Below are 24,507 nucleotides of genomic sequence, written 5' to 3' on the forward strand. Positions count from 1 at the left end.
AAAAAAACAAATTCTGAATGTTTTCTCTGGTATAAGGAGGTTGATTCATAGTGGGGTTGGGAGGGGGAGCATGAGAGGATTAGACGAACTCTAGGTAGGGAAAAGGGTTAGGAGGGGAAGGGAAGGCACATGAAGGTAAAAAAAGATGGTGAAATGAGATGGACATCATTACCCTAAGTACATATATGAAGACACAAATGGTGTGAATGTACTTTGTATACAACCAGAGATATGAAAAATTGTGATCTATATGTATAATATGAATTATAATGCATTCTGCTGTCATATATATAACCAATTAAAATACAAAATTTTAAAAAGAAGTATAAAATATATATATATATCCAAGGAAGTCAGATATCCTCACAATAAGGCCAGTGTACCTGGAAGGACAAAACACCCAGAATGCATGGCCCTGCATTCTGTCAGAGCTGCAAACTTATTCACACAACACATTTTCAGTTTGGGCCTGAGCTGAGTTTCAGATCTTTCCCTCACCGGCTGCATGACCTTAAGAAGTCACATAACTTCCCTGAGCCTCAAGAACCTGACTGTCAGGATTGATCTGGCTCATCTAGTTGGCTAGGCAGGTGTCCCTTTCCTCCTTTACCACTCCATGTGCGTCCCTCCTGAAGCTGTGCATGCCATCAAAGAGGGCAACTTTCCTCAATATAATCTTAATCTTATGCTGAAAGGTCTCATGACTATAATGGCATGGTTACTGTTAACTTTTTATCGCAGCCCACTCCTTTTCTAGAAAACCTGTGAAATACATTTTATGTACATCCCTATTAATTGGTTTCATAACCTCTGTATCATCACACCCCAGCAGAGGAACTGAAACCAGAACAAGAAGTACAGTCAACAAGGGACATATAGATATGAAATCAGATTAGGCCTTTTTCTACTCCTGCACCAAATACAGCTTTTCCTCAGTGGAAAACAGTACTAGTCCCTACACATTGAGATCTCTCCTCCTCTATTCCACTTTTCTCACTGATTTCAGAGGATTTGCAATACCCTTACTAGGCCACTGTCAATTTCAGGCTCTGATTAATAATGACAAGTAGTTGTCATTTCTTCCCCAAACATACTGACTCATATGTAACTACTGGGAAAAGCAAAGCCAGACCTCTCTTTACATCCTAGCGGTAACACAGGCCTCTGAAAAACTGCCAAGAGGTAGGTCAGGTTTAATGCCAGGTCTAAGATTGGAAATCCTCAAAAGTCATTTAAACTATTTGAACCTGTATTTCCCTACTGGTTAAAACGGAGTCAAGAATGTCCTCGACAAAACTGTTGTGAGGATTAAACAAAGGGTGAAAAGGAAATACTGACTCCCCCATTCCATTAATTCTTTTCATCTGTTGCTAATAAATGCAAAATGGTGCTTTTTCCTCCTCGACTCTTCCAGTCTCTTTCCCAGAACTTTTAAGATATTAATTTTTTAAATCAAGAGTACTTTCCTCAGCTTCCATTATTTTCTGTTGTTCCAGCATTCACTCATGCTGGTTCACCTCTCTGCAATGGGGCTGGTAGTCCTGTCAGGATAGAAACTTGAGTCACCTTTGACTCTTCACCTTCCCACAGCCCGTACTCCATTCATTTTGGAGGCTGATCTAATCTATGACTAGGTCTCTTCAGTCCCTTCTTCACCCCTTTTTACAGACAGCCCCCAGATCCAGCTTCCATCATACATTACTACCTGCACTACAGACACAGCTTCTGTCTCCTCCCCACCCCTCCTCCCAGCCCAGTCCATTCTCCATCAAACAGCTATGGCCATATTTTTAATACAGAGACATTTAATATAGTGCCATTCTTCACTCATCGGAGAAAAGCTTCTTCCTATCCTGGGGATAAAACTGTACTTTGTTGGCAAGACTGCAGCCTACCTCTGCCCACCCTATCTTCCACACTTTCAGCTCTCCACTCGATTCCTGCCCCCAAGTGCCTGCAGCAAGCTCCTTCCTGCCTAGTTAATGGCTACTCATCTTTCAGAGCTCTACATACATTACACCATCTGAAAGATGGCTTCCCTGACCTCCATCCTTTCGTCCAAACTAGATTACATTAGGTCTGTGGACCACCTCCATTCTGTAACTCTCTCGGCACCCTGGTTTCCCCCTCTGAATATCAATTATCACCATTTTGTAATTGTGTACTCATTTGTGAGTGCATTTATTTAGTCCATCCAGATGCAACCTATGCCCTTCTAGTTAGGCCTACATGTGCCGCACAGAGCACAGGGCTGGTATCTCAGTCAGCATCCACAGGATGGTAAATACATAGAAGGGAAAGGACTTCTGGTCCCACCAGTGCCCAGTGCTATACTTAGCATCTGAGACTTGCCTCATAAATGTTAGAATATTTTCAGCTGTATTTTGCTTGCCTATTGTGTTTAGACGATCACTTTGCTAATAGGTGCAAGATGTTTTGAATGGCCTTGGAAGGTTGGGCACAAATGAGTCAGGTATCCAATACACACATCAGTGTGTATCCAATACACACATCCCTATAAGAGGTACCACCGAAAGATGGCTCTGATAATTAAGGGTACTGAGGATGAAGGAAAAAAGAAGAAAAGTAGTTTCATGCCAGGAGTATAAAAGATCAGCCATGTGACAAAGACAAAATATTGGTGTTCTTCAATAGGTACCTGTGGGTGATCTTCATGGTACAAGCGAGGCAGCAGCTTCACCATGACGCACACCATCCCAGGGTGCATGATGACAGCATCACCTTCATCCATCCTGCAGAGAGGGGAAAGCAGGACATCAGATAACAATGCACATAATCTCTTCTCCATTTTACAGAATACTGGGGATCTTTCTTTCTGAGCCAGACCATGACCCACATTCTCAATTTACCACTTAATTTCCTAAATGACCTTGAATGATCCATCTGAGCTAAATTTTTCCTAATAATATGATGCCCTTATACACTAAGCCACAGTGCCTGGCACAGGGTTCCATGCTCAATGGAAGTTGATTCCTGGCCTTCTTCATTTCTCTCCAAGTATGTGGGAAATTGAGAAGCTCTCACTTTATATTAAACACACACACACACACACACACACACACAAGCAAACATGCACATACACACATGGGCTTCTGGATTCCTTCATAATGGTGCAAGCACAGTTTGATGTGCCCTATCCCTGAAAGCAATTAAAATCCTGATAGAACTCATGGGCTATGTCTGTGAGTACACTGAAAAGTAAGTGGAGAATGAAGTAGAGGGTGATGAAGAAAGCATGACCTCTCAGTTGTACATTCACCTCTATACTCAAGTTTTGGAAGCTCACCATAACTAGAGATAAACCACCACTTAAGGCTGGCTATTGCACAAGGCAACTGAGGCGTACAAATCACCTTGCAAAGTCCTTGAAAACTGATCTGACATTGGAACTGTGATCCACAGAAGATGGGTAGAAATCAACCTAATAGGTTTATTGCCTCTAAAACAAAATAATCAACATTCATCATAAAATGCCAGCAGTAGCTGGAGTTTGTAACATTCAAAATTCTCAGGATACAACTTGAAATTGATCAACATAAAATAAACTAGGGAAATCTCAGTATCTCTTATGAAAATAGGCAATCAACAGATGTCAATGTTGAGATGACACAGGCACTGAAATTTTCAGACAAAACCTTTAAAACAGTTATTATTAACCAAAGTCTGAGAAGTAGCAATGACCACTTTTGAAACAAATGAAAAGACAGAAAGCCAACAAAGAAACAAATAATATAAATTTAAAAATTGAAGAATACAGTGACTGAAGTTTTGTAAAACTCACTGAAATGACAGTATAGAATAAAATGAGAAAGGAAATTCCATGAACTTGAAGATAGATGAATCCACATTTTCAAACTGTACTACAAAGAAGAAGATTTTTTTAAAACATGAAGAGTTTCAAGGTAATGAGTCACACTACCAAACTATCCAACTTTCCTGTCATTGAATTCTCAAAGGAGAGAAGAAAGAGTTTGATGTAAAAGAAAAAAAAAAAGTTTGAGAAGTTTTTATACATTCTTTCTTCACATGTGGTAAAACACAAAACCTTAAAGATTCAAGAAACTTAGTAAAACCCAAGAAAAATAAACAAAGAAATTCATGTTCAGGCATATCACCGTCAAACTGATGAGCCCTGAAAAAATGAAAAAAAAAAATTGAAAGCAACCAGAGAAAAACACACAGGGGAACACATACAGGGGAACAACAACTTGAATGATGGTATATTTTTCTCATGAGAAAACGCAAGGCAGGGAAGCAACGTTTTTTAAATATTGCAAAGAAACACACAGAACTAATTCTATACCCAGCAAAAATACTCTTCAGGAATGAAGGCAAAATAAATACATGCCCAGGTGTAGGAAAACAAAGGGAATTTCTTGCCATCAGACTCATTCTAAAACTATTTTTAAATGTTCTTTAGATGGTAGTATGAAAATAATAACAGATGGAAACTTGGTACTCTAGAAATGAAAAAAGAGCAACGGCAACAGAAATGGTAAATATTTGGGTAAGTATAACACACTGCTTTTTTCTTTTCATATTAAATATAAGTATAATGGTTGAAAGAAACATTGTATTCAATGTAATACATTAAATGTAATGCTCATGTTAGATGAGGATAAAGAGAAAGGCATAGTGGTAAGCCTTCTATGATTCACCTGAATTAGACTTTCCAAATTGTGTCTATTCTAATCCCTATTGCAAACACTAAAAACACTAGGCAAAGAAAGATTAGTAAAAAAAAAAAAAAAACAATGTCCATGAATTCAAATGGAAATCCAGAATATATTCAAACTATGCACCTAAAAAAAAAAAAAAACAAGAAAAGAAAAAATAGAAGAACAAAACAGGCAGGGGAGAGAAAACAAAAATGGTAGGCCCAAATTAAAACACATCAATGATTATATTAAATAATCAATAGATATTGTCATAATATGAAAAATAAAGATCAAAGTATAGGCCATTATTAAATATAATGATATAGTCAGTCCTGATGGCGCATGCCTATAATCCCATCCGCAAGAGGCCAAGACAGGAGGATCACCAATTCAAAGCCAGCCTCAGCAATGGTGAGGCACTAAGCAACTCAATGAGAGCCTTTCTCTAAATAAAACACAAAGTAGGGCTGCAGATGTGGCTCAGTATTTGAGTATCCTTGAGTTCAATCCCTGGTAACCCTCCAAATACATATATGTATGTGTGTATATGTGTGTGTGTGTATATATATATATATATATATATATATATATATATATATATATGTATATGTTAATGTATATGGATATATATATATGTATATGTATATGTATACACACACAGATATATATAATGATATAGGTAGATTAAAAGTAAAAGGATAGAAAATTTGCTACCAGGCTAACACTAATCAAAAAATAAATAAAGGACAAGGGATGTAGCTCAGTTGTAGATCATTTCCCTAGCATATATGAGATCCAGGGTTACATTGCCAGCTCTGTAAAAAATAAATAATTAAATAAATAAAAGCTGGTATAATTCTACTAAGATCAGAGAAAGAAGTTTCAGATTGAGGAAAACTAGCAGCAATAAACAACTCATATCACATAATGATTAAAAGATTCATAGCCATTCAAAATGTGCAGGTACTTCACAACAGAGTCAAAAATCACAAAGAAAAACTTATATGACTGAAAGCATAATGGCAAATATTCAATTATAGTTGGATATCTTAACATTCTTCTCAATAATTGATAGAAAAGGCAAAGAGAAAATCAATAAATTTATAGACCTGAACAATGTTATCAACCAAGTGACATAATTGATGTTTACAGATATGCCACTGAACAATTGCAGAATATACATTTGTTAAACAGGCTATATCCTGTGGCATTAAAAAAAGTCAGACTACTTCAAATAAATAAAATCCACAAAGCATGTTCTCAGACCACACAGAATTGAATTAAAAACAAATAATAGAAAGACATCTTTAAAATTTTCAAGTGCTTGAAATTAAACAACATATTTCCAATTAAAATTTGGGTCAAATAAAAAGTTTCAAGAAGAATTTTAAAATATTCTGAGCTTAAACAAAAAAAAAGAGTATACATTGAATTATTTGTGGGATGTTGCTAAAATTCATAGGATAAAATGCAAACATTAGAAAAGAAAAAAGTCCCAAATTTAAAAAAAAAATGAAGCTTCCATCTTTGCACACTATTTTTTAAAAGAAAAAAAATGCAAGTGGAATAAATGCAAAAATAAAGAGCAAAAATCAATAAAATTAGAAAATGAAAAACAATACAGAAAATAACTGAAGACAACCTGGTTCTTTGAAAACATTTTGAAAGTTGGGGAATCACTAGCTGAGCTAAAGAGAAAAAGAGAGAAGACACAAAAAAATCAATATCAGAGTGAAAGAAAGAATACTGTATAGACCCCACACATGTTAAAAGGAAAATAAGAAAATATTGTAAATCACTATGCACATAAATTTTACAAGTTAGATGAAATGGATCAACTCTTTCAAAGCCACAAACCACCAAATCTAAAGCAAGAAAGAATGAATGACTTGAATAATTTATAACTATTACATAAACTGAATCCATAGTTTAAAACCTTTCCACAAAGAAAACTCTAGGCCTAGCATATTTTCACTAGTGAATTTTATCATATAGTTTAAAGAGAAATAACCCCAATTCTATGCAACTTATTTCAAAAACTATAAGAGAAAGGAATATTTCCTAATTCATTTTATGAGATTAGAATTACTCAGATTTAAAAAGCAGAAAAAGATAGTACAAGAAAACTACATTCTAATATCCCTAATGAACATAGATGCAAAAATACTCCAAAAAAGTATTAGAAAATCTATTCTATTTATATATAAAATAAATCAGACAGTACTGGCCAATTTGGCTTATCCCTCAAATGTAAGGCAGATTTAGTATTCAAAAATCAGTCAATGTAATCTATCACATTTATAAATTAAAGTAAAATCTTATGATCATATTATTTAATATAGAGAAAGCATTTGAAGGATTCAAAATCTGTGCATGACAAAAATTCTCAGTCAATTAAGGTATTGCTCATAAGCTTACAATGGGCATTTACTTAAAAAAAAACAGTTATTATTATATTTGATGGCAAAAGACTAAGGATTTTCTCCCTAAGATTTAGTCAAAGATGTTCACTTTCTCCATTATTAGTCAACAAAATGCAGAAACATACAGATTGGAAAGAAGAGATAAAACCGCTACTACTCACAGATACTGTGATTATTCATAGAAAATCCCAAAGAATCTGGATTTTAAAAAACTAAATGAATTTGTAGAACTAATGATTGAATTTAGCAGAATCTCAGGATATGTATAAAGTTTAGTTGATATATAAAATTAATCATATTTCTTTATAAAAGAAATGAAAAATGAAGAAACCAAAACATTTTAAATAGCATTTAGATTAGTGCCCCCCACTAAAGATTACTCAGATATAAATCTAATTTAAGTGTGAGCTCTCTACGTTGAATACTACAGACTTTGATGAAAGAAATCAAAGACCTAAACAGAGAAATATACTACATTTATGTATTGAAAGATTTAATATAGTTCCATTTTCAATTCTCCCCAAATTGATCTATAGATTTAATGTAATTTCAATAAAAATCTCAGCAGAATTTTTGCAGATAGAAGCAAGCTGATCATTAACATTTACATGGTTCCAGAGCAGCCAAAAGCAAAGGACGTAAAATTCAAAGCAATTTGAAAAGGAAGAATAAACTTTGAGGACTCACATTTGTTAATTTGATGATTTATTATACAGCTACACTAACCAAGACGGTATTGATGAAGGGCTGGACACACAGATCAATGGAATATAGTCCAGAAAAGAACTACATAAATATGACCAACTGACTTTTTTCAAAGATACAAAGACAATTCAGTGAAAAGAGCATAATAATATTTTAAACAAAGGAATTTGGAAAAATCAGACATCCATATATACAAAAAATGAATCTCTATCTAACCTTACACCCTACGCAAAAAGTAATTCAAATGGATTATAGACCTAAAACTCTTTTAGAAGAAAGCATGGAAAAAAAATCTTCATGACCTTGGGTTAGGCAAAGAGACTTTAGATATAATGTAAAAGGTATGACCCATGTTTTAGTCAGCTTTTTCATTGCTATAACCAAAAGACATGATAAGAACAATTACAGGAGGAAAAACTTAAATTTGGGGGATCACAGTTTCAGAGGTCTTAGATGGATGGCTCCATTGTTCTGGGCCTGAGGCTCCCTTTCTTTAGTGGAATTCTGTTTTACAGATATAAAAGTAAAAGCTTTTTTGCAAGTTTGAACTGGTTGAAGGATCTGGCTTGTGGAAGTAAGAAGAGCAATTACATTTGTTAGGGGGAGTGGAAGCAGCCAGAAAAAACAGGCTGAGTCCCGTGATTGGGATGCACAATGCAGTATGTGTTCTGCCAGTTGAAGGACTTTACCTCAGCCCCTGGCAGTGCTCTGGGGAGGAGATAGGACCTCAGAAGGCACAGGCTGCCAGGCACATCCAGGGGGATCTGACCTAAACACCACACACCCAGGAACAAAAATCCCAAAGGAGAAGGTCTCCACTGAGTTCTGCCCTTGGCTTCCAGGCATCCCATAAGCCTTGCTGGTTCTCACATGAACCAAGTCTCCTCCAACCCTGAACTGACTTAGATCGAAATTTTCTATCAGCTTCAAGGATAGGGAAACTTGGAGTCAGAGCTAATTTGATTTAAAGAAAAGTCACATGACATTTCCATCCACCCAACTCTATCTGACTTCCTACCTACTACACCTGAGCATGATGTTTGAGTGAGAAACAAATGGGGGACAGAGATACTTTCATAACTCCATGGCAAAAGGCACTGAAGTTCTACCTCTCCTCTGGGTCCAGCCACTTGAAGTTGCCCTGGAGGTTGCTGATGGCGTTTCCCTTCTGAACATCCACAACTGACTCTTGCCCAGCCCTCAGGGAGTCCTTCAAGTCCCTGCGCAGGTGGAGGGTACCACTGGCCATGCTGTCCAAAAAACTGAAGATCTGGAGGCATCTCTGAATCCTGGGTGGGAGTGGGCAGCGGGAGGAAAAGGCAGCACTCAGGAAATCAGCAAACGGCCTGGCCTTGGTATCAGACCAAGAGTGTCGAGAGGGTCCTTCTTCTACCAGGACCCCAAAACAGCCCAGCAAGTAGAGGTCCTCAGCCAGCTTCTCAAAAAGCCCATTCCTCCTAAAGAAGTCACTGTTGACAGGGTCCAGGTGCAGTGCTGCAGACACAGCACAGAGGGTATGCAGCACCAGTTCCAGTGTCTGGCTGGGGGTCACAGTCCCCCATGCCTGCAGTGGAGGCTCATGGAGAGACCCCTCTAGATCAGACAGCAGGGACAGCAGCCCGTTGAACCCACTGGAGACTCTGAATGCAGCCCGACCTTTGGGGGTCTCTAGGATCCGGAGAAGAGACTAAAACAGCAAAGAGATAAAAATTAGTGAACTTCAAGAGGCAGTTAACACTGAGCTCATGCACACCTGCTCCGAAGCATCCCATGCACTCTGTCCTGATGCTAAACATCAGAAGTCATAGGAGCCATATGAAGGATGTTCTCAAATACTGAAATATCTCTTTTATTCCTCTTATTCTTAGATTTAAGTTTCCCATAAGTGCCTTTTTTCAAAGAGCTCCCCTTGAAACCTGTGCTGATAGGGTTTATCTAACTCTCTGGCTTATATGCATCTCCACCCAAAAAGCTCTCTGATCCCTAGTTCACACTTATCCTAGGCCCCCCCAATCCCCTCTTATTCCCCCAATGAAACCACTTTTACACTACTTCATTTGCTAGAAATGGTCTCAGCTCTCTCCCAGACAGGATAACCACGAGATTGGGAACCACGTCTGGCTTATTCACTGCTATGGAACACGGTGCAAACTTAACAACTACTCCCTGCATGAATGGGAACCAACACCATCTCTTTCATGGGAGCTACAATGAAATCCTAAAGAAGCAGTTTATTATTCTCCCTCTCTGGGCAAGCAGGGATGCATCTGTTAAATGATGATATAAAAGCTCATCTTTTCATATCATCTACTTAAAAGATGATATGAAAAGATGAGCTTTCAAGTAGAGAAGGGAAACCCTCAATGAAACAAAATACAGAGGTACCCCATATAGAATAGACCATGTGTGGAGAAAGAATTTAAAGTACTCCAAGTATATTCAGTAAAATCCCTCACCCTCCAGATGGATGAGACTTCTAATGGTCAGATAAATGTTTATTTCTTCCTAAAATCAAATTGTTGCTGAGCCCTTCCAATGCACCATTCATTGCTGCCAGTGTGTGGTTTACACTAGGTATTCAATATACCTTTTTGAAAGGCAGGCAGGCAGGTGGCCAGGTGGGCTATTTTTAAGCAATGCTCACTCTGAGCTAACTTCACACATTAAAGTGAAGAATGTATGGACAACTTTAGATAAATACTAAAAGCCTGTAGTTTGGTATTTATTGATTAATCACACAAATTGTAGAGGGCCCCATCTAAAACCCGGGCATTTCAGGCACGTTTCCTGGAGAGTGGAGGGTCCTTGTGGTTCCTTTAATAGACTCAAGAGAGATATTTGAGTATTTTATCCTTTCAAATATTTAATGCTGCGGGAAACAAGAAAGGGGACAATCTGGAGTCAATCCAGGATGCTTGAAATAAGGCTCAAAGAGAAAAAAACAAGAAACTCCAAATTTGGGGGAAGGTGACACTGTGACTTCAGTGCATGTTTTTGCTTGACACATGGAAGTCAGCAGGCAAAGAAGAAACGGGAAGCTCAGGAAAAAAAAGGAGAAAACAGTCTTAAAACTCTCCTACGTAAAAGGTCAAATAGAAACTTAGTAAAGTTATAAGTAATGATTAAAGATGAAACCATGTACTTTTGATGGGAAAGGTAACTTTCCAGCTGCATCTCTAAAATGCTGGTACCCTAACCTAACAGGAGTTTCTCCCTGTAACAATATAATGGGTGCTCCCGTCACTCAAATTTTGTTGTTTAAAGTAATATTTCATTACAAGAATACCAAGCAGCTTTTTGGGTAGTCAATCCCATGTGTGAGCTAAAACAACATGAGCCTGGATCATGTTGATGCACACAGATGAGAATTCTCTCAAAGACTCTCAAAAAAAAAAATTCTCTCAAAGACTCTCAAAAAGTGGTCAAGATCCACTTAATATACTTCGACTACCCAATCTATGACATTTCAAGAAATCAAAAAACAAAATTAATATTATAGTAACTAGGAAAATCTATGAAAGGCCAAATTCCACAGTTTTGTTCAAAATGGATAAATAATATAAAATGAGAACGAAATATTTATCTTTACCAATATGGGATGATAGATCATTTCCCAGTTAGAGAAAACATCTGTCATGTGGTGGTTAGATCAATGATAATCCACCACAGCAAAGAAGGACCAGTATGGGGAAATCAGTTGCCATTTTGGAATTTGAAAAAAAGAGTTAGCATCAGAGCCACCCACCAAAGGAGATTCAAATCAGAGTCATGGGATAGACTTCAGGTAAATGGACTTTCCATACCGCCAGAAAGATGGAGGCAAAAATAAAATATGAAGGATGTGGCAATGACAGTGCTTTCTCCTTGTGGTGAGAATATGCCCTCACATTGTGAATTTGGCTCAAAATCCAGGAAAGATTGGCATTTGTAGACATGTCCTTAAAGACAAAAATTAAGATTGCTAGAGCAAAGTTCTTTCAGAAACGGTGATGCTCAGAAAATGTAAAAGCCTATGGCGAGCACTAAGCAAGGCCTTTCTGTGTGTAGACAGTCACCACAGCCACTTGCTTCCACCCCACACTCCTCACCCTGAGGAGCCTGGGGCTGTGAGAGGCCAAGGCAGACACCACATCTGTACTGCCAGGCTTGCACAACTCTCTCCTAATAAAGAATTATTTCTTCAGCTGAGCAGGAAACTCACTATAATGTTGAAGCTCGTGAAGGTTTGGTCACTTTCCTTCCAAATGATGACTTACATGGTGGAAGGAACACTGCTGAACTATACGCAGTGTTTGAAACTATATACATTGTTTGAAACTGAGCTTGTGCCTGGTCACAGGACACAGGCCACCAAAAATAAATCAATCACAAAGACATTGGTAAATTTAAAGCTGTACGATTCTAAACAGTCTCAATTCAATTGAGAGTTTTTGATGGCTCTTAAGACAACTAGGAGGTTGGTTTAAAGCACTGGAATGAATGGAGCTCTTCAGTTTATCCCATGACACATGACAAAACATACCAAAAAGGAGAATGATTCAAAAACAAAACTAATCAGATTATAGCCAATTGTCTGAGTGCTTCATGACCACTGAAAGCCCACTCTTCTCTCCAGAAACCACCTTCCAATTGTCCAAATTGATGTCTGATATTGCTTAGAAGGATTCCATCCTTCTAAGAGTGTTGAAAACAGATATATTTTTAAGAGACACAACCCGATAATAGTCCTCATCATGATCTGTGTCTCTCAAAGGGACTGTCACCTGTAACTCCTAGCTGGTTGTTTTCTTTTCTGCTTGGGAGGGGGAAGAGGAAGGAATGGGCTGTCCTTAATTGTTGCTTTGTTTGATTTATTAAATTCAGAGTCATTATCTAAAATGGGGGTAATCTCATTAGAACGTAGACTGTTCTATTATTTCTTGGGATGGGGTTAATTTCATATTTGCAGAGTCATAAAGTAAAGAGTTCAAAATCCAATTACAAAGGCTTAATTTCATAGCAACTAAAGAGAAACATTTCTATCATAAAGGAAAATAAATACTTCGCTACTTCGGGAAACGATTTGTCAGGAACTGGGGGCCTAGGAGGAGGGTCTCCATTACTGTCATTCAACTTTACATGATAATGCATCACATAGGGTTTCCAGTCGGTGGAAGGGAGTAAATTTAATCAGCTGAAGTCAAAGTAATCAGGCTAGGGTTGACACATTTCAAGAAAGGTCAGCGTTAAGCACATTTTTTCATCCTTAACTCAGTTACCATGTCATCGTCTCTGAGTTAGTATTCCTCCAGCTTGAATCTATAAAATGGATGTCTGCTGCAAAGCGCTAACTATGTTAGGACTAACAGGATTTATTTCACATTCTATTATTTGTTATTCCTCATAATTTTCCATGTGTCATGCTGGAAGACTGGTGAGGTAATGTGATTAAAGCTCAGAGTTGAACAGCTAAATGTATATTAGCAAATCAATCTGAATTTGTGCATAACCCAATCAAGGTCCCACCGGCCATGGAGAGGAAATTCATTTGCCTACATTATTCCTTAACTCAGTTATCATTTGGGAGAATTGGTGGTGCAGTCACATATGACTTCAGTGTTGGTATGGAAGCACCACTGGATTTTGGAAACATCTGCCCTGAATTGGTCTTCTCCAGAGTGGCTGGCAGATTTTGCCACAAGGAAGGGACACTGGAACAATGCCATGTTGAGAATGCATTTCAGAGGTAGCAACCCTTTACCACCAACCCCTTTGTATTTGTATACGCCAGCATTTCCCCCTCATCCTCTGTCTGACCCACTCTGTGGATAGTACCTGTGGGCATAGCCAGGCCTTAGCTTCTAGCAAAGGAGATATAGCCAGAAGGAGTTCATTTCAAATCTTTGCTCCCAAAGTTCCAAGGGATTCCCAAGATGATTGAGAAACAATTGCAGATCCCACATCAGATTCCATCAAACATTCACTAGATACTCATGTTACTCAGTGGTAGGCAAATCTGGGATAGGCTCGGGGGGCCCATCCTGCTCCACTGCTCACTGGAGCAGCAATGTGTTAACAGCCCTAGTCCTCAGAGGGCAATGGAAGCTCCTGGGGCCTCCCAACTGCCCAGCAGTGACTTGGTACATGGGGAGAAGATGGCACATTGAGCACAGGCTATGATTTTGTTAAATAAGCTCTCTGAGCGTTCGTTCTTATGTGCTCTCTTGATAGTGTGATTCTGAAATGATATTGAATCTGTAAAACACCATAATGGCTTTACATTGCTAATTCTAGAAATTCAGTCCATTACCCAAGGGCTAACACTCCAATAAGAAGCCTCTGGGCTATTGAGTAAACAAGATGAACTCTCCAAGAGCAAAGCAGAGCACTTCTTCTGTATTAGACACAAAAATGCTTTTATTCTCCAAACAAAGTAAAAGAGAAATTTTTTTCTTCTCTGAATCTGTTTGACTTTCAATATGAAAGTGTCAAAAACGATTGTTCACCCTGTCAAAAGCCACAGTCCTGACTGCTCTCATGGTACTTTTCCTTTTCCTGTAAGAACTCATAAAATAAAACTGAACACAGACATGAGGAGGAAATGAGATAAACAGCCTGCCAAGGTGGGAAAATCACTCATTTTTCAGTTGCTAGTCTTGGATTCAGACTAACTTCAACACTTACAGTAATTATCAATGAAGTGCTCTATCTAGACTCTCTCTGCCTATAACACTGGAAAACAGGGCCACCTGAATCTAAGGTCTTTCCCAGCACTAAATTTTCATCAACTCTTTTTGTTTTGTTTTGTTTTTGCTTTATGATGCCCCTACTTCACAAAATCACTGGGCTGTTCCAAAAGATATTTAACTTTCCTTTTTTGCTTCATAGAAATCACTGCCACTGATTTTTTTTTCCATGTAGTGAAATCATTGTTTGGGTTCCTGTTATCTGTGAAGCACATGATAGTCATGTTCACAATGTCACTTTTATATGAGTCACTCATTGCTTCGGCCAAGCCAACCCCTGCAGGCTTAGGCCTTGTGAATAGGCAAAGTTCACACCAATGTCTGATATTGGCTCTGCAGAGAAACAAAGTATGTCAAATGATTCAAACACCATCCTCTACGTGTTCAGAAAGGTTTTGTCCAGAGACATCCATAAGTAAGCTAGATTGATGGTTTACTAAATTTTGGGAGTCAGAGAAGTTTGTACTTTTTTTTTTTAATTCACCAAAAATTGGGTATGACATTCTAAGAAAACATAAGCATGTGCTTCATTTGGGATTGTGCTACATATACATGTGAGAAGTCCAGGTCCACTCCCCAAGGGATATTTACATTTATTTCTGCTCTGTCCCCAAATAGAATAAAACCAAAGAAAAGAGAATTTTTTTTAAAAAAGTATAAATCCATAAACATTAAAGAAGTGAAGGAAAGGAATGGTAACAAAATTGTGAGAGCCATAAGACAGACAGAATAGTAGGGTTAGTATTTTGTTATATTTCTTTAACTAAATTAAGGTAATTTGTTAATTATTAGCAATATCATAAAAACATATACTCCTCTGTTATCCAAATGTTACAACCAAGTCTCATTTGTCCCCATGTACCTGCTGCTCCCACACCTTTCACTGCCTTTTGCTCCCTTTATCTCTTCTGAGAGCTTTCCTCAAACAGGTAAAGCAGAGCTGATCTCCCTTACTTTTCTTTTTCATAGCAGGCTGTGCCCAATGGCTAACCAAGGCATCTACCACACTATAATACAACCCATGCTCACTTATTATGAGCACTCTTTTCTGAGCTCCCACAGGCCCAGGTTAGTATTTCATTCTATTGTATATCCAGGCATTCTGTATCAGGCCTGGTAATTGATAGATGCTCAGTAAGTAGAGTCAACAAGGCAGTTGTTTAACCACCAATGATTTGAGCTCCACTTTCACAGTTTACAACGTTGCTGGGAACCAGCTGCCTACATGGGGACTACATTTCCTGGAACCCCTGACATTCAAGTGAGTCCTCTCCAAAGTTCTGTCCATAGAAAATTAGACAGAAATTAACACATGGCAGTTCCAGGTCTGAATGAAAATGCCTTCTGCATTTTCCATGGTAGTTCTTCCCTTGTGTGCTAGCTGAGTTAGAAGGCCAGGTGTCAGCTGTGCCTGAATGGCAGCCACAATCATTGATTGGATTCTATGCAAAAAGGAAAGTCTAATGTATCAGACAACTGAGGATGTGAGATTTATTTGTTATAGCAGCTAACACTGCCTAACACAATGCACTACCTAATATAGTGGCCAACTAAATGAACCAAAGCCTGAACAAATGTGTATCATTTGGTAAATACCTATAGAAAAGCCAATCACAAAAAGGAACTTGAAATTACCTTCAGGAGGTCCAGTTTTAGCTGCAGCTCCCCCTGAGTGGATGAGCACAAAGCACCAACAATGATGCTCATATACTCTTCAGCATTGATGACTGACAGCTGCTCCAAGATGCTGAGTGAGGCTCCCCGGTAGCACTCATCGTCCAGGAAGATCTTGATGAAGGGCACCATGCCATGGTCTTTCAGGACAACTGGGGACCAGACAGACAAGATGGGGCTGGAGCATGGAGGCTTGGTACCTCAGTTTCACTCTTAAGGAATGCTTTGTCTTTAAACTCGTTTTGCTACATTTTAAGTATTCTCTTTTGCTTATTGGTATGCCCATTATAAATTAAAATGAAAAAGGAAGAGAGAAAATATGAAGCTGAAAATTTTTAAAAACTGCTTTCTTCATCATTGAGAATCTTATTTTGGGGGGGAAAGTTTTTCATCAATATCTCCATAGGAGATAAGTTTAAGATAGGAGAAATAAGTTCAAGACAACTATAGTTAAGAACAATGTCCTATAGTCTTGTAGGAAAAAAAGAGGGAGAAAAAAAATGCCTTCTTTTTAGAAACCTAGGTAATGCGAATTTTAACTAGATCTCCCTTGCCCTTTGTTTCCCTATGACTTGATAGTCCAGAGAGTCAATACTCTCTTTTTTCTGCTAAAATTCTTGCAGAAAACAAACTAGAATCTGAGAACATATTTAATTTCTGGGTAGTTTCTTGGGGAGAAAGTAAAGGAAACCAAGTTGGTGGTATGCTCTTGTTTAAAAGTAATCCTACACATTTTTTCTTCCCCAGAATTGATATTTGGAGTAGTTCATGTGGAGTAAAAACTAGGCAGTAACTTGCCCAAACTAATGTGGATTTGAGAAGCTCAAGTCTGTAATGCAGAATTAGTTTAATTGTGGGCTGAGTACTCCCCTACCTGACCATCCCCATGGAGGCTTGCTGAAATGGTAGCTTCCTCAGCTCTACCTTGACTTACTACTAGTTAAATGTCTGAGAGTGAGCTGAGGAATATAAACTTTAGCCCCTCTGGGGAATGTTTTATAGTCTAATGTTAGAGACTTCCCTTTTCTATAATGAAATAATAGCTTTTTACATTTAGGATAGTTAATCTATAAGAACCTCAGATAAAGATACCTAAATCACAGAACACACTGCCCATTGATATGACTGTTGGTACATGTTTAATATTATTTTAAATATATGTATGTATGCATGCATGTGTATTGCACATACTTTTCTTAAAAATATAGAAACAACATGTGATCTTAGAAAGCTAAAAAAAAGTGGAGAGGGGAGTCTGGGGATGGATAGAATTTCTAAGATTACCCTGGCCAGGAGTATGTCCAAATTATATTTCTTAAAAAGGACTAACTTCCTTTAATTGTCTTTACCTCTTTAGCTGTTTCCTTTTCTCTTTTTGGATCTATAGTCATTGTAACAGAATATTAATGGGTTTTACTTGAAAAGAGGGAAGGGGCTCTGTAATTCCCATTAATTTAGAAACTGCTAGATTAAGTACAGTCTCTTTGCTCACCAACCTTATGCATAACCTTAGAGTAAAAAGTGTCAACCAAGATATCTATCAATTTACTTTGGTCACTGAACATCAACCAGCAGATGGACATTATACATAGCATTAGTATTGATTATTCCCTGAATATAACTTTTGAAAATTCATGTAGATAACCAGGAAATAATTAATATTTTACTAAATAATGACAAGGCAAAGTTGGTACCATTCTTACCTGCATTCCGAACTGAGCCTTTCAGAAGTGCGACCACAGTTCTCAGCACCACACAGGTGAGTTCTCTTTCTGGATCCTGAATGCCAGGACTATACTCTTTGTTTCCTATCATATTAAAGAATCAACAAAAATCCAAGTATACATTAACTTCATTAGTTTCTATTCTCTTAAGTAGATGTGAATACAATACTTCTATTATAAGGGAGTATGAACCCCAATTCTTGAGATATGACACTACTACCCCCAAAAGCAGTGGTTCTCCAATGTGAGCATTATCAGAATCCCCTAGTTGGATTATTGGTAAAATCCAGAACTTCGTGCTGGGTCCCATCCCCAGAGGTTCTGAATTAGTAAGTCTGGGATGAGAGCCTACAAATTTCCTTTCTAATATGTTCCCAGATGATGCTGATAAGGCGGGTCCACTGATCATGCTTCACTTTAAGAAGCATTGCCTCGCCTTCTTGATTCTCTTTTCACCACTTTTATAGTTCACCATCATCCCTGGGAGAGAGTACAGCTCATACCCAAGCCATTCAGAAGCTCAAGAGATTTGAGGATAAGACATGTCCCCACTAAATCCACAAGGGCAAAACCAGGTTTCTGTTCACCATTGAATCCCAGTACCAGAAAAGTGCCTAAACAAGTGGGAAGCTCAATACATACTTGGAGAATGAATAAATAAATGAGTAAAAAGTATGGCTTATTACCAGGAGACAGAATACCTATGAATAAACAAAGCACAAAGTAAGACTGACTACATTAGCTCGCTAAAAAGCTCAAATTCTCCTAGAAATGCTCATAAGTCTGGGATGAGACTTAGAAGCAAATAGATGACAGAAAGCAATATCAAATTAGAACAATACAAAAACATTTAAAAACAAAGACTGCAAAGATTTCTCAGTTAAATGCCAAGGAAAGCTAATTTGCTAACTTTATTCATGACCAGATTTAGGGCAAGAAGTTTGCCATGGCTTGAATGTGTCCTCCAAAATTCAAGTGTTAAAAACTTAATTATGCATTAATAATATTTGAAGGTGAGGCTTTTGAGACATAATTAGGTTTAGATGAGGTCATGAGAGTGGAGACCCTGTGATGGGATTAGTGACCTTATCAGAGGAGAATGAGAGATCCAAGAATGGAATGCTGGATCCTTTGTCCTTTGCTGCCCTCCACCATGTTTTGATGGAAAAAGAATGCCTTCACTAGATGCTTGCACCATGATATTGACTTCCTAGCCTCCAGAAGCATGAGCTAAATAAACTCCTATTATTTATAAGTTACCCAGTCTATAGCATTATGTTATAATGACAGAAAAGGGACTAAGACAAAGCTACTAAACAAATAACAAAACTGTCCAGGGCCTGGCCCCAAGGACCAGACACACAAAGCATTCTGGAAGCCCATTGTCCTCAGTCCTGATCAGACTTGAAAATATTCTCAGGACAGGATAGGTCTTTTCTGGCCTCTAAAAGGTGCCCAAGCTCTTCCTGGAGTATCTACCTCAGTCTTCCATGCAACACCATGAAAATGTAGGGATACAGAAATTAACCTTGTCTGAGCACCTGCTATGTACCAGGCACAGCAATGGGGCCTTTTTCTTTAATTCTCAGAAGATTCCTATGATATAGCTATTATCAACATGTTACAGAGAGGGAAGCAAGTCCAAAAAGACAAAGTAACTTTGCTAAGACCTCTCCATTTGTAAGTAATAAGGCCAGGATTGCAGCTCAATCCTTATTATTGTCTGGCTCCAACACCCATGATCTCTCCCTCTGCTTCTTCTCCTCAGATAGACTCAGGAAATAAATAGGCTGATGATGATCTTGGCTTAAGTCTGAAGCAGATTTCCAAAAGCCCCAAAGGCCAGAGAGTCCCCAGGTATTCCTAGCCTGTGCAGTGGGACAAGGAGAGGAGAAAAAGGTGAGGAGAGATAAACAGCCAGGTTCTTGTGTTCTGGGGTCTCTCCTCCAGGCTGATTTCACAGAACAGCAGATGTATACAGATCAAGGAAAAGACAAGAGAATAGGAAAAGGAAGTTTTGTGCCCTATTTTCCATCTGAAAATCACTGGAGGTAGGGGCTACAGAGTCCCATATACAGGGTCCCCAGCAGGGTATATGGCTGGGAGATGGTAAAGAAATTAAAGGGCCCAACACCCATTCATATGCACTTCCATGAGGACATAAGGCACCCCAAAGTGTGCCTTATGTCACTTCGGGTTGCTGAAGTTGAGACCCTGGAGTGCAGGGACTGAGGCAAGAGCCAGGGGTACAGCCAAGAAGGCACAAGTGGCTGCCCAACAGGGCACACAAAGTGGTACCAAGACTTGGAGGTCCTGGTGACCCCTCTGCCAGTGGGGAACCATCAGACCAACAGTGTGGAGTGAGCAAGGCCATATCTCAGAAGATCCTTAAAGAGCAGAGCTCTTCCAGAAGCCTAGAGCTCTCCAGCTCCCATTACCCTTTGCATTACTGAAGATCCACAGGTCCCCAGCTATCTCCCATCTACATACCCAGACAGTGTCTAGGGTGGGAGATATTTAAAAACCAAGTATACTGGGTTAGTCCCAAGTGCATTCTAAAGTTGTATCCATCCCTTTTCCTTCTCATGGGGAAGACTGGGAAGCCTGCCTACTCTTTGTGATGCCATGTGTCTCAGGGACACCTTCTCTGACCTTCATGATGCCCAGTGCCATAGGCATGCTTACATTCTCTGTCACATCAATGGGTTTTGGGGTTGGCACACAGACCAAGCCTGGCTAATACTGATCCCAGCCCACTTTCCCATCCCTCCCTATTCTGAGGCTGCACCTGACTTCCTCATGATCTTGGCCTGCTTTCTCAGCTGGGCCAGCAGCAAGCCCAGCAGCCCTGAGTCCCTGAAGATGTCATTGAAGAGAGGGTCACTGCCAGTGATCTTGAGGATGCTCTGCAGTGCCACAAGGGTACAGGATGGCTCAGGGCTCTCCTTGATCAGACGCTGCACCTTCTGCAGGATCTCATGGGGCACGTAGCACATCTTGAACACCAGTGACTCCAGGAGCTGGAAAAACTGCACCTGCACTGGGGTCGGCTTCAGGGGTACAATCTCCACAAACTGTGAGATGGGCTGCAGGGTCCACTCCAGAAGGAAGAAATTCCGAGGGTTCCAAGCCCACATGGTCTTGATGGCCAACAGGACTTGCGTACAGAGGACAGCATCACTGGCTTTGTGGAAAACACTCTGCAGAACCTGGAAGGCCTGCAGATTCTTAACACTCACCCCTAAAGATGAAAACAAGAATAATCCTGCAAGTCATTTCTCCCATTAGAAATATGAGCTTGCATTATCATTAGAACACCCTATTTGAAGTTTCTATTTTCTAGGTCTTGTGTATATGCATCTATCAAAATCCAAAAAGGTCATCCATTCAGGATATGAAAAAGGCTGGAGCTGCATCGTCAAAGATTTGTTGGCTAATAGAGCACTCTAACTGTGGCCACTATGAACCAAGATGTTCTAAAACTGTCAAATACACACTGGAGTTCCAAGAGAAAGTTGGAAGAAAAGAAAGCAAACTATCCCATGAAGAGTAATTTGCATTGGCTGCACATTGAGGTGTTACATTTTGGATATATTGAGATAAATAAAATACATGACCAAAAATAATTTAACCAGTTTCTTCTTATTTGAAATTACATGATTTGACTTACATTGTGTTTCGTTGGCCAGAGCTAGTCTGGGAGAATTATTTCCAATTGATTAAAATCAAATGATGACAAAGATGACCAAGCAAAATCAGTTTCATTTCTAGATAAGCCGTTAAAGAATATACCTTCCTAACTCACCTGGCCTTTTTCTCCAGCTGAAAAGACAACTCTCATTCTCTCTCATCTAGGAGATGCTTCATCAGAAAGCTCTTTGCCTACAGCCCTCTCTCCTTGGATACCAGAGAAGTTTCTGAAACTGAAATCTCTGGTCCAACATTCTCCTGAACCTTATCCATGTCCCTGTGCATCTGCTGAAGCCCACCCAGTGGCCCTTCTTAAGCTGGCCCCTATGGCTTTTCACTCTTCGGCCTCGGCTCTGCAGCAGCTCCCCCTTCCTCAGACTCACCCAGCTGTTTGAGGCCACATTTTTTTCCGTAGACAGTACTTCTTACCTTTAAAGTCTTCCCTTTCATTTCAATCTGGAACAATCACACTTAGCCTTCAAAACCCCTTCCACCAGGCACCTCTGTGCAGGGTTTCCTTACTGACCCATGGGATGTCACAGCTGTGTCAGATGCATTTGTCAGCCAGTTCTCTAGCAGAATATATTCAGTGTGTGCACAAGGGTCTCTAAAGAGAAGCTTAAGGGAGCAGGCACCTGGCCTGTTCACACTGGCACCTACGTGGCACCCATCTGGTGCCACAATTAACCAATCACATCTCAAAGTACTAAGAAGAGAAGTCACTGACTCTGAGCCTAGGTGGTTGATTCAAGATCATCAGCCTTCATCACAAATATTAGAGTCTCCACGAGGTGGGTGGTGGAATCAGAGAACTCCTCCAATCTTTTCCTTTATTAAGCAATATTTCTTCTGAATTCCACACAAAACAAACTTCCTCATTGTAAAAAGCTGTAGTTGCACATCTGAGTAAGTGTATAAAGGGGAGGTTTCAGACTCACAGTTCATTTCCCCAAAGGCTATGTATGGCCATATCAGACTCTCCTACCTTAACAGGTAAACACAGAAAAAGGGGGGACCTGCATAGACTTATCAGGGCACAGCATTGACTCCATTGGGGTTACCCAGAGACACAAGAAGGACCCACCAGAAGTCTCACGATGGAATTTGAAGCCTTCAAGCTGAGGGTAAGTGACACTGTCAAACACCTTCAGCTCTGACCTCCCACAGGTTGTCAGCCACACCACTAGTCCAACAAGCTCCTCCAGGTGGGGGTCCACTTCACCCTGAGTCAGTCCGTCGTACCTGTAGGGACAGATGAGGCCATCTCCCTGCACTTCTTGCATGGAGCAGCCACATTTGTGCATGGTGCTCCTCACAAGGATACAGAGGTAATACAGATCTGTCATATTGGAGAAGACCCCAAAGATCTCAAGCCAGAGGCACCATGTCACCAAAGACAAAGAGAGCATCCTGGATAAATGCTATTATGTTTGCAAACTTCAGCTAAATAAGTGCAACCAGAATACAATAATCTCCTTTTATTGGTGTTTTGCACTCCAAAGTTGCAATTACCCCTGATCAATCATGGCCCTAAAATATTAACTGGAAAGTTCCAGACACAAACCATTCATAAGTTTAAAATACCTTTTCTTAGGGAATATTTTCATATAATTATTCTATTTTAGGATTTGTTATTGCTGTTATACATTTATTGCACCCAATTTATAAATTAAATTTTATCATAAGTATGCATGTACAGGAGAAAAAAATAGTACATCTAGCATTCAGTTGCAGGCATTCACTTGGGATCTTGGAACATATTCCCTGCCCATAAGGAAGAAGTAATATCTAAAGGAACCTGTGAAAAACTACAGCTCTGTTCAGAGAATGACTGCATTCTAGGCTGGATTCTCAAAAGACATGAGCTTAGAGCATGAGTAAAGAAGGGGCACTTCCAAAATGAGTCAGTATTTCCAAAGAGCAATGAAACATCATGAGAAAGAACTAGGTTTCAGTAGATTTCCTCGTGCTTACCATAAGGTTGAATATTGCTTTGATTTTAGTTACTTATGTACAGGTGAGCTACCTTGCTCTGCTCATGAGGAAGAGCCTCTTCAGTCTCATTTCACCTCTGGAATTTCAACAGGAAAAGGCGCTTGCAGTGTGGCTTCCATTAAAGCAGCGAGGAAAGACAATGAGCTGAAATGGGTGCTTCCCCACACCTCCTACAACAGGCTTATTTCTACCTCCTGCCTTCTACAAGAAGTCCGGGAAGAGTTGACCAGTGATTGAGCCAAAGAAATGTGTAGACAATATCGTATATACGACCAAAGTGGCCATAGCCAGCTAGTCATGGTCTAGACTAATGTGAAATGTGATGCACCCACAGAGGGACATTTATTCCTAGCATCCCTTTGGAGCAAGGCCCTCAGGTTTTTGCCATTTAATCACATTCCAGTGGAGACTGAACTGAGGGACTTCAGTACCTCTCATCCAAGTCACTCCCTCTAGGTTCAAAACCTTGCTCTGTTGTGAAGTCCAGTGGTAACTTACACCCTAAAGAGGAGAAGCAAAGCAAAGCCCAGAGGAAGACACATCAGAAAGAGAAATTAGGAAAACTATCCCATTCACAATAATCTAAAAAAAAAATAGGAATCAGTCTAACAAAAGAGGTGAAAGACCTCTACAATGAAAACTACAGAACACTAAAGAGAGAAACAACGGAAAGACCTCCCATGATCTTGGATAGACAGAATTAATAGTATCAAAATGTCCATACTACCAAAAGCATTATATAGATTCAATGCCATTCCCATCAAAATTCCAGTGATATTCTTCATGGAAACAGAAAAAGCACACATGAAATTCATCTGGAGAAACAAGAGATCCAAAATAGTGAAAGCAATCTTTAGTGAGAAAATCGAAGCAGGAGGCATCACAATACCAG

The 24,507-nt window shown here is 39.3% G+C and overlaps 1 protein-coding gene across 14 annotated transcripts in view; it reads right to left on the reverse strand.

Annotated features, from left to right (window-relative positions):
- The window catches only part of Wdfy4 (WDFY family member 4), a 274,400-nt gene that overhangs the window by 199,520 nt on the left and 50,373 nt on the right, over positions 1 to 24,507 (reverse strand). For all 14 annotated transcript variants that reach the window (XR_007349237.1, XM_015498911.2, XM_048807497.1 and 11 more), the window contains 6 exons: positions 22,705 to 22,862; positions 20,719 to 21,171; positions 17,910 to 18,014; positions 16,168 to 16,358; positions 8,917 to 9,494; positions 2,660 to 2,753 (listed from right to left, as the gene is read on the reverse strand). Coding sequence is in view for 13 of the 14 variants with exons in the window: in XM_015498911.2 (XP_015354397.1) it covers positions 2,660 to 2,753; positions 8,917 to 9,494; positions 16,168 to 16,358; positions 17,910 to 18,014; positions 20,719 to 21,171; positions 22,705 to 22,862 (1,579 nt within the window). In the remaining variant the exon portion in view is untranslated. The remainder of the gene's footprint in view (positions 1 to 2,659; positions 2,754 to 8,916; positions 9,495 to 16,167; positions 16,359 to 17,909; positions 18,015 to 20,718; positions 21,172 to 22,704; positions 22,863 to 24,507) is intronic.

The sequence above is a fragment of the Marmota marmota genome, unplaced genomic scaffold, assembly GCF_001458135.2.
Source record: "Marmota marmota marmota unplaced genomic scaffold, marMar, whole genome shotgun sequence".
Lineage (NCBI taxonomy): Eukaryota > Metazoa > Chordata > Mammalia > Rodentia > Sciuridae > Marmota > Marmota marmota.